Here is a 10,661-nt window from a genome sequence, read left to right as displayed (position 1 = left end):
GGGGGAGAGAGACATAGCGAGAGGGGGAGAGACATTGAGAGAGAGAGATGAGGGAGATGGAGAGAGAGGGAGTGATGGGCTGGGAGAGAGGACCATCTGGAGGCAGTGGAGTATTGTATGAAGCCCTCTGCCTGCCGGGCCGTGCTGTGGCGGTTGATTTGCTGCAGTCTTTGTGTTTTACAGCTCGGCAGATGGAGCAGCCTCTCTAATGGAGGCTGAGGTCGTGTGTTTCATAAATATCTCCTCTATTGGCTTCCGTTGAGGCGAGGAGGCCGTGAACTGCGACCGCGCCACTGCCCATCTGAGTATCACAGTTGGGGGCCTTTTATTTGCTTTAAAGGGAGTTGGGTGTCTATAAAGGAGTCAGGACCCTGTTCTACCTGCGAGAGAGGAGGCTCTGAAGTAGCAGTTACCAGCAGTTTAGCCCTCAGCCAAGCGGTGGGTCTGGGTTCGGCTCCGTGTCTCCGTGTCGTTGTCTTAGTGTTCAGCGCCGCCGGTATCCAGAAGAGATCTCTCAAACAACATTACCATAAAAGGACTAGGATGTACGATGATTCGATGAAGGTTTAAAACATGATGTAATGCGATGCAAGTCAGGAGAGATGATGCAACGTGAGATGATGAAACAATAGTCCTCCTAGCAGCGTCTTCTCCTCGCTATCTGTGTTGTTTAAGGGGAACGGGTTAACCTAGTGATGGTTAGTGCTTGGTACCTGGTTCTATGAACGCCCTTACTGTACCCACAGATATATTGTTCTTTCTCTTTCTTCTGACAAATGTACTTATTGTAAGTCGCTCCGGATAAAAACACGTCTGCTAAACGCCCTAAACGTAAATGTTAATCTGATACCATAGCACAACTTCTAGGACTGCTCTGATTCAATGAAGGTTTAAAACATGGTGTTATGCCTGGTAAGTCATGAGAGTTGATGTCATGTGACGGTGATGTCATGTGACCCCCCCCCCAGCGACCAAGCTGGGCCCGGAGGCGTTCCGCTTCGACAGCGGCGCCGAGGCCATGGCCACGCGGCTCAGCGACCGCTACTACATCCTGCGCCCCGAGGTGGTGGAGAGCTACATGTACATGTGGCGCCTGACCCACGACCCCAAGTACCGGCAGTGGGGCTGGGAGGCCGTGGAGGTGAGAGGTCACACTGGTTAACCCCTGGGGTGGGAGGTCAGAGGTCACACTGGTTAACCCCTGGGCTGGGGGGTGAGGGGGTGAGGGGTTCACTCTGTTACCCCCTGGGCTGTGAGGGGGGGTGAGGGGTTCACTCTGTTACCCCCTGGGCTGGGGGGGGGTGAGGGGTTCACTCTGTTTAATGTGGATTGGCCATTACCATGGTGAGACGCCCGGTGGGGAGGGGCGTGTCCACCCAGGTGATTGATGGATAGATCAGCCACCCAGCTGGTTCAGTCCACTGGCCGGCTGCTCGGTTCAGTCTGTGGTACCTCTGAGTGGACGCGTTCTCAAACGGCCCCCCTGGTGGCAAGGTAGACCAAACGATATGCAAACATTATTATTATTATTATCATAATTACCACACTATTAACGTTTTCTAAACGGTGGTGAAACGTAACAAGTGGTCAGGGTGGTAAACAGCTAAGGGCTAACAGCTAAGTGCTATCAGCTAGGTGCTAACAGCTAAGTGCTAAGAGCTCTCCCCGGGCTTTGGGAGCCAGCGGTTTGAACATTTCCACATATTTGGCCAAAAGCATAACATTAATCTGAGCGGAGGTTCAGCAGCGAGCCAGAGATCCCTGGAGGGCTCCAGTCCCTGTAAAGTGTGCCAGCTAATTAAGTCAAGGCCTGTGAGTGCCCGCATTAGCCTCTCGGAGTTCAGCTGATACTAGCGTGCTACTAGCACTGCCACGCTAAACGCCCGCTCCCAGATTCCTCCGCAGGGGCAGGCCGTAAAGGTTAAGGCTAGATGGGGGGGACCTCCGTTAACTAAGTAACAGTCAGCCGATTAGCCGCCGCTAAAGGCTGCGTGCCGGCGTGATGGAGCTAGCATTAATTTAGCCGTCACAGGAGTGGAGGGATGGCTGGCCGCGCTGACAGGCCGTTAATTATTGGTCACGGAGGTCGACCGCGGCGCTCCTCCGTCTCCTGCCGCCCCAACACGCCAGGGTCTTAGTCAATCAGCACGAAGGAGGTAGCCTTTTGTACGCAGCGCTAATAGCGTGCTAATCCGCACGGCTAGCTCTGGCACTCTCCAGCCCCGGTGTTATGCATCGCTGGGGCTTTAATTGCGAAGCCAGGAGAGGAGCGTGATATCTTCCTCTGTAAAGGTCTAGCGGACACACAGGTCTGGCAGGTGTCCCCTAGCGAGGCTGGTCTCAGGTCTGAACCCCTGTTCCTCCTTCTCCTCCACCTCCTGCTCCTCCTCCTCCCTCTCCTCCTCCTCCTCCTCCTGATCCTCCTCCTGATCCTCCTCCCCCTCCTCCTCCTCCTCCTCCTCCCCCTCCTCCTCCTCCTGCTCTTCGCTCCCTCCCTTGTACGTGGGAGCAGGTGGTTCCTCTCTATGTTTCTTCGTTCCTTGCCTCTCAATCTTGGGGCTGAGGGTTAGAGCGTCTCTGGTTTGAGACTAGCTGAGGGTTAGAGCGTCTCTGGTTTTGAGGAAATAGCCTTTATCTCTTTGAGAGTTTGTCTCCACCGTAGACGTCAGTATCTGAGATTTGCACGAGGTACAGGACCTCAAGGAGCTGGTGGAGGTTAGACTTCAGAGTCTGATGGTGGACTGTGGGCATCCTCACTGAATATCCACTCACACTAAGTGACTATCCAGCCCTTCAATACAAACACAGCAGAAACAGATCTTAATTGCACCAGCAGAAAATAAACCACATTTTGACTATTGGTATGTAAGTATCTGATCCTCTTGTGTTCCCCCGCTCCTCTCCGCCTCTTGTAGGCTCTGGAGCAGCACTGTAGGGTGGAGTCAGGCTTCTCAGGGATCCGAGACGTCTACACCACCACCGTGGGCCACGACAACATGCAGCAGAGCTTCTTCCTGTCCGAGACGCTCAAGTGAGTTCTACTTCCTGTTGGCTAGCAGGGCCGACCTGGCACCGGTGGCTAATGCTATCACTGACCTAACCTCGTTCTGCAACCCCACTTCATCTCCCTGTGGTTCTGATGAAGGAAGATCGAGGCTCATCTTATTTTACCTCATGGTGCTGATCTCGTCTTAGCCTAAGATAGTCCACCTCACATTTACCTTACCTTACCTTACCTTACCTCAACTCGTCCAACCTGTTTTGAGAACAGCCGTTTCTGTAGCAGTGTTGTTGCTTTGGCTGTTGTTATTTATTTGAATATTTTACAGTTATTAACGTGGTTAGGGTGAGTTAAAAAGTTGGTAATAAGTTTCCAAGAAGTGATGTACCGTCTGTCTCTCGGCCTAAATGTTTCTCCAACAAACTGCCGTCTGAAATACACTTTTAAATTATAATTCAGCTCATTCTCCGGGCAGACCTAAATATTTCTCCAGTGGAGCTGTACCCCGTTTAGTGGATGTTAGACAGCGCGTCTGGTTTGGGAAAAATAATCCTTTTAGGGAGAGATGTGAGTCTTCTTTTTTAGCTTGATGTGCAGTAAATGCCCAATTTTCTCCCAATCGAACATGTTTTCGTTTGTGCTATTTCTTCTATTTAGAAAAAGGTTTCATGAAGGGAGAAAATATTTCATCAAGGTCACAGTGTTTACTAGGTTCAGTTAAAACCAAAAACACAACCGAGAAATGAAACTATCCCTAGATACCTCCAAACTGTACCAAGTACTCATAAAAAGATACCTCCACACAGTATCATGTACTCAGTCTGGTGTCCTATCCTCTCTCTCTCTCTCTCTCTCTCTCTCTCTCTCCCTCTCCCTCTCCCTCTCCCTCTCCCTCCCTCTCTCTCTCTCTCTCTCCCTCTCCCTCTCCCTCTCTCTCTCTCTCTCTCTCCAGGTATCTGTACCTGCTGTTCTCAGACGACGACCTCCTCTCATTGGACGACTGGGTGTTCAACACGGAGGCCCACCCCCTGCCGGTGGTCCGCAGCGGCTGCTTATTGGACGACGCAGAACAGCACAAGACCGCCACCTCGTAAGACCCCCACGCCCCCCCCCCCCCTGCCGGCCATCACCAAGACGATGAGACGCCCCCCCCCTCCAGCCCGGAGCGGGTTGCCCCGGGTAACGAAGGTTGAGATCAGAGGGCCCCCCCCCCACCCTCTTCCCCGGCGGAGGACCTCGTTGCTTCACGCTGTGATTGTATATTCTCGCGCCGGGACTACTTTCTGCAGGCACTATTTTTTTGTGGACAATCAAATAGAGCACTTTCCCCTTCCTTCTTTCCTCTGTGAGGAAAACCCCAGAGTAAGACTTCAGGCCCGCGGCGAGGGACGAGGAGGAGGGGTCGGGAGTGTGTCCGTCACCGTCATGTCGTCATGAGAGTGAAAGATATAGAAAAAGAAGAAGAAGAACTCTTTAATTTTTGCTTTCTAGTTTCCTGGTCTCCCCGCCCAGTGATTGGACGGTCTCGCCTCCCCCCTGGTTTCTGTTTCTTGTTCTTCTTTTGTGCGTTCTCTTGTTTGGACCAAAGGTTTGTTTTGTACTTTCCTTCTTTCTTTTGTTTCCGAGTGATGTGATGTAGTGAGCTGTGATTGGACGAGAGATGGCCGACCCACGCAGTGAAAGATGCACTAGTGATGGATGTTAATGTACAGACAGATGTATAATGTGAATCTCGCACGCCCCACTAAACCGATGTTGATGTCACGTTTCTGGTTGAAGCTTGCTGAGGAGGCTCAGTCCGGCCAGTCTTATGCATCCAGGGACCATTTTCTACGGCGCTTTGATTCTCTCAGTTGATTTTGGGTTGTTTTGCTTTTAACAGCATGTTGTGTGTGTTATATCTTTGAACAGGGCAGCACTCTCTCTCTCTCTCCCCCCCAAAGCATTCAACCCTGAGTACAGACGGCTGTCTGTAGCGCACCGTAACACGCTTTGAGAAACGCTGGCTTTAAAAAAAACAGAGGGACCAATGTCATGACTGCTGTCATGACGACCTCAACGGCGGCCAATCAGCTCTGAGATTGGCTCTGACCACATCCTGTAGTTCTGGTGGTCCAAGCGAGGACAGCCCTGTTTAAACGTATCTACACCCTATTTGTTGTTTTCTATTCTCAGTGTTTCTTTTCTTTCTTTAATGGGTTACTACGTGTAGTTTCTAACTTGAGTGATGCTTTTCTCTCTGTTTCCTGCCCTCAGGTGTTTCTGTATAGAATTATAAAACAGTCCTAATTTTAAGTCTAGTTATTGCTGATATTCATTATTGCTATTAGTTATTCTTACCCGTCTAATTTGATTCTTCTTTCAATGTTGGATATTTTCAAATACTGATATAAAAGAACTGTGCAACTTTGTACATTTAAACCAACCCTGCTTGTCCTGTCATCTTTCAGACGATTTGTTCTGGTGATCATTCCCATGATGCATTGCTTTCCACTGGACCAATAGCATGACCCCTCGGCCCATCTAACCCATGTCATGACGTAAGCAAACACCAATCGTCTTCTACCTAACTTCTATGTCTACCATGGGAGACCTATGCTAGGTTCAGAGACCATTCAAACTTTCACCCTTCATTTCTGGCACGCTTAATGCATAAGGCCTGTTGCATCATGGGAAATACAATTGATCCTCACATGGGTCCTACTGGGGCGTGTGATTGGTCAGAAACCATTTTAGTTTCACCAGTGTTTCTCTTTCGGTTCTCAAATGTCCTAATGAATATCACCGGTAGTACTTCACACTCAAAGTGATACTTGGTTCTGTAACTAATACACAATATTAGAAGTCATCCCAGAAACTAGTAAAAATAATCCCCGAGGTGGTCAAAGTAATACTGTACCGGGGGTGAAGGCTGGTGAGTGATAGCCAGGAAGGGCCAGCAAAATGTTCTAGGTTTGTGTGCCCATATATGGTATTCAGCATATCCCTAATATGGAAGGTGTATGCCCATATAGGATAAAGACCTTCTACCCTGTATGAAGGTGTATGCCCATAGAGCCCAATCACCATAAAGGTGTATGCCCTTATAGGGTTAAGATCTTCTACCCTATATGAAGGTGTATGCCCATATGGGGTCATCAGCATAAAGGTGTATGCCAGAAGGGGTGGAGGAAGGCCTGTACAGTACAGAAGGGGTGGAGGAAGGCCTGTACTGTACAGAAGGGGTGGAGGAAGGCCTGCACTGTACAGAAGGGGTGGAGGAAGGCCTGCACTGTACAGAAGGGGTGGAGGAAGGCCTGCACTGTACAGAAGGGGTGGAGGAAGGCCTGCACTGTACAGAAGGGGTGGAGGAAGGCCTGTACAGTACAGAAGGGGTGGAGGAAGGCCTGTACTGTACAGAAGGGGTGGAGTGAGGCCTCTCTCAGGATGGTGGTGGTGGTAGCTGCATGTACCTGAGTGGATGGACGAAGGTTCAGAAGGTGGAGGTGGTGGTCCTACGGTAGAGGTGGTGGTCCTACGGTGGAGGTGGTGGTCCCACGGTGGAGGTGGTGGTCCCACGGTGGAGGTGGTGGTCCTACGGTGGAGGTGGTGGTCCACACGGTGGAGGTGGTGGTCACACGGTGGAGGTGGTGGTCCCACGGTGGAGGTGGTGGTCCACACGGTGGAGGTGGTGGTCCCACGGTGGAGGTGGTGGTCCACACGGTGGAGGTGGTGGTCCCACGGTGGAGGTGGTGGTCCCACGGTGGAGGTGGTGGTCCACACGGTGGAGGTGGTGGTCCACACGGTGGAGGTGGTGGTCCCACGGTGGATGTGGTGGTCCCACGGTGGAGGTGGTGGTCCACACGGTGGAGGTGGTGGTCCCACGTGGAGGTGGTGGTCCCACGGTGGAGGTGGTGGTCCACACGGTGGAGGTGGTGGTCCCACGTGGAGGTGGTGGTCCCACGGTGGAGGTGGTGGTCCCACGGTGGAGGTGGTGGTCCACACGGTGGAGGTGGTGGTCCCACGGTGGAGGTGGTGGTCCCACGGTGGAGGTGGTGGTCCCACGGTGGAGGTGGTGGTCCACACGGTGGAGGTGGTGGTCCCACGGTGGAGGTGGTGGTCCCACGGTGGAGGTGGTGGTCCCATGGTGGAGGTGGTGGCCCCACGGTGGAGGTGGTGGTCCCACGGTGGAGGTGGTGGTCCCATGGTGGAGGTGGTGGTCCCACGTGGAGGTGGTGGTCCCATGGTGGAGGTGGTGGTCCCACGGTGGAGGTGGTGGTCCCACGGTGGTGATTAAAACCTTCACGGACGCTTACTTTGGACAGCAGTGTCTCAGGAGTGTCGAGGTGTCCCTGAGCAGAGCACCTCTCCCTGACTGCTCCTGACCAGCTGGCTGTCGCCCTGCGTGGTCGACTCCGCCGTCGGTGTGTGAACGTGTGTGAGAGTGGTTGTAAGTTGCTTTGGATAAAAGCGTCACCTAAACTCCTAAATATAGATTTAGGGGATGAATTTGTATTTGCCTCCATCGTAAGACGGTTGAAATCTGAATGAAGCAAAAATAAAGGGAACCCCAGATTCTGAGCTTCTCGTCACACTTTAAATACTCTGACTTGTGATACTACGACTGCAGAAGTTGGATCAGTGTAGCAGGAGAAGTGAAATGGTGGTGCCCACCTCCTGATCCTCTCCTAACGGGGGGCTCTGAGTGTTTCAGGAGGACTGCGCTCGCTGGGAAACACCGCCTGCCAGGGGTCAAATGGATGACGCAGATAAACTTGCTGTAGCCCCCCCACCCCCACCCTCATTCCACTTCTCCCCTCTCTCCCCTCTCTCTCTCCCTCTCTCCCTCTCTCCCCTCTCTTTCCCCTCTTTCCCCTCTCTCCCCTCTCTCTCTCCCTCTCTCCCTCTATCCCCTCTCTCCCTCTATCCCCTCTCTTTCCCCTCTCTCCCCTCTTTCCCCTCTCTCGCTCCCTCTCTCCCCTCTCTCCTTTCTCTCCCCCCTCTCCTCCCTCTCTCCCCTCTTTCCCCTCTCTCTCGCCCTCTCTCTCCCCTTTTTCCCCTCTCTCTCCCCCTCTCTCTCCCCTCTACCGTCTCTCCCCCTCTCCCCCTCTCCCCCTCTCCCCCTCTCCCCCTCTCCTTTACATTTAGGGCATTTAGCAGACGCTTTTATCCAATGTGACTTACAAGTACATATGTCATAAGAAGTGCAACAATATATCGCTGTCAGTACAGTAAAGATGTTCATAGAACCAAGTGCAAGTACAACAATCGCTAGGCTAACCCATTCCCCGTGCACAGCAGTGATAGCAGCTACTGCAGATGCTACACAATTAAGCACCATGAATAAGTGCAAAGTAGATTAAGTGCGGAGAATAAGTTCCAGGATGTACAGCATACAATGGATCCTTTCTCTCCCCTCTTTACTCTCTCCCTCTCTCCCCCCTCTCCCCCTCTCTCCCCTTCTCCCCTATTCCCCTCTCTCCCCTCTTTCCCCTCTCTCTCCCCTTCTCCCCTCTTCCCCTCTCTCCCCCTCTCCCCTCTCTCCCCTCCCTCCCCTCTCTCCCATCTCCCCCCTCCCTCCCCTCTCTCCCCTTTCTCCCCTCTTTCCCCTCTCCCCCCTCTCTCCCCTCTCCCCTCTCCCCCCTCCCTCCCCTCTCTCCCCTCTCCCCCCTCCCTTCTCCCCTCTCTCCCTCCTCCCTCCCCCCCTCTTCCCTCTCTCCCCTCTCCCCACTCCATCCCCTCTCTCCACTCCCTCCCCTCTCCCCCCTCTCCCCCCTCCCTCCCCTCTCTCCCCTTTTCTCCCCTCTCTCCCCTACTTCTCTCCCCCCTCCCTCCCCTTCCCCCCCCTCTCCCCTCTCCCTCCCCCCCTCTTCCCTCTCTCCCCTCTCCCCACTCCATCCCCTCCCTCCCCTCTCTCCCCTCTCTCCACTCCCTCCCCTCTCTCCCCTCTCCCCCCTCCCTCCCCTCTCTCCCCTACTTCTCTCCCCCCTCTCCCCCCTCCCTCCCCTCTCCCCTCCCCTCTCCCCCTCTCCCCCCTCCCCTCTCTCCCCTTTTCTTCCCTCTCTCCCCTACTTCTCTCCCCCCTCTCCCCCCCCTCCCCTCTCCCCCCTCTCCCCCCCCCCTCCCCTCTCCCCCTCTCCCCCCTCCCTCTCCCCCTCTCCCCCCTCCCTCCCCCCCCCCCTCCCCTCTCCCCCTCTCCCAGCCCCCTGCTCTCATCCCACGGTCTGCTGACCACGCGGTGCTCCTGGAGAACGACCCCCTGAACAGATTGGAGGACAGGTCCTGTTCTCTGCAGGTGATTTCACTGCTGACCCGTCCTCACTGACCAGCGTCTCTGAGCAGCGAGGAGAGGAGGGGGAGGGAGGGGTTAGACAGACACCAGGAAGGACGGGGGAACGAGACGGATTAGAACGGGATAGTGGTGCATTATTGATCCCACAAGAGACGTCTGGGATCACAGCAGAAAGTACAGCACAGCAGATTAGTGTTAAAAGATACAAGTGAGAGAGTAAAACATGTATAGCCCCCCCCCTTACCCTCCAGCCCCCCCCCCCCTTACCCTCCAGCCCCCCCCCCCCCTTACCCTCCTGCCCCCCCCCCCTTACCCTCCAGCCCCCACCCCACACCCCTCACCCCTCCTACGCACTTATGTTGTTCGTATGTTGTTCGTCCTGGTGCTTTAAATAGCACTTAGCATCGGGTAGCGCCTTATCCTAGCCCTCTTTAGCACTTAGCATCGCGTAGTGCCATATCCCAGCCCTGTTTAGCACTTAGCATCGCGTAGCGTCTTATCCTAGCCCTCTTTAGCACTTAGCATCGCGTAGTGCCTTATCCCAGCCCTGTTTAGCACTTAGCATCGCGTAGCGTCTTATCCTAGCCCTCTTTAGCACTTAGCATCGCGTAGCGTCTTATCCCAGCCCTGTTTAGCACTTAGCATCGCGTAGCGTCTTATCCCAGCCCTCTTTAGCACTTAGCATCGCGTAGCATCTTATCCCAGCCCTGTTTAGCACTGAGCATCGCGTAGCGTCTTATCCTAGCCCTCTTTAGCACTTAGCATCGCGTAGCGTCTTATCCCAGCCCTGTTTAGCACTGAGCATCGCGTAGCGTCTTATCCCAGCCCTGTTTAGCACTTAGCATCGGGTAGCGCCTTATCCTAGCCCTCTTTAGCACTGAGCATCGCGTAGCGTCTTATCCTAGCCCTCTTTAGCACTGAGCATCGCGTAGCGTCTTATCCTAGCCCTCTTTAGCACTGAGCATCGCGTAGCGTCTTATCCTAGCCCTCTTTAGCACTGAGCATCGCGTAGCGTCTTATCCCAGCCCTCTTTAGCACTGAGCATCGCGTAGCGTCTTATCCTAGCCCTCTTTAGCACTGAGCATCGCGTAGCGTCTTATCCTAGCCCTCTTTAGCACTGAGCATCGCGTAGCGTCTTATCCTAGCCCTCTTTAGCACTGAGCATCGCGTAGCGTCTTATCCTAGCCCTCTTTAGCACTGAGCATCGCGTAGCGTCTTATCCTAGCCCTCTTTAGCACTGAGCATCGCGTAGCGTCTTATCCTAGCCCTCTTTAGCACTGAGCATCGCGTAGCGTCTTATCCTAGCCCTCTTTAGCACTGAGCATCGCGTAGCGTCTTATCCTAGCCCTCTTTAGCACTGAGCATCGCGTCTTATCCTAGCTATCTCTG

The 10,661-nt window shown here is 53.8% G+C and overlaps 1 protein-coding gene across 1 annotated transcript; it reads left to right on the top strand.

Moving 5' to 3' along the window:
* Positions 1–26: 26 nt before the first annotated feature.
* Positions 27–5,426, top strand: LOC132458999 (mannosyl-oligosaccharide 1,2-alpha-mannosidase IA-like). The gene is made up of 4 exons (XM_060053410.1): positions 27–1,141; positions 2,916–3,031; positions 3,954–4,112; positions 4,144–5,426. The coding sequence occupies exons 1-3, from the start codon at positions 1,019–1,021 to the stop codon at positions 4,093–4,095; spliced, it is 381 nt and encodes a 126-aa protein (XP_059909393.1). The 5' UTR covers positions 27–1,018; the 3' UTR covers positions 4,096–4,112; positions 4,144–5,426.
* Positions 5,427–10,661: the final 5,235 nt, after the last annotated feature.

This window comes from Gadus macrocephalus, chromosome 6 (assembly GCF_031168955.1).
Source record: "Gadus macrocephalus chromosome 6, ASM3116895v1".
Lineage (NCBI taxonomy): Eukaryota > Metazoa > Chordata > Actinopteri > Gadiformes > Gadidae > Gadus > Gadus macrocephalus.
The sequence above is the reverse complement of the archived record's forward strand: the minus strand, read 5'-3'. Positions and strand labels throughout refer to the sequence as shown.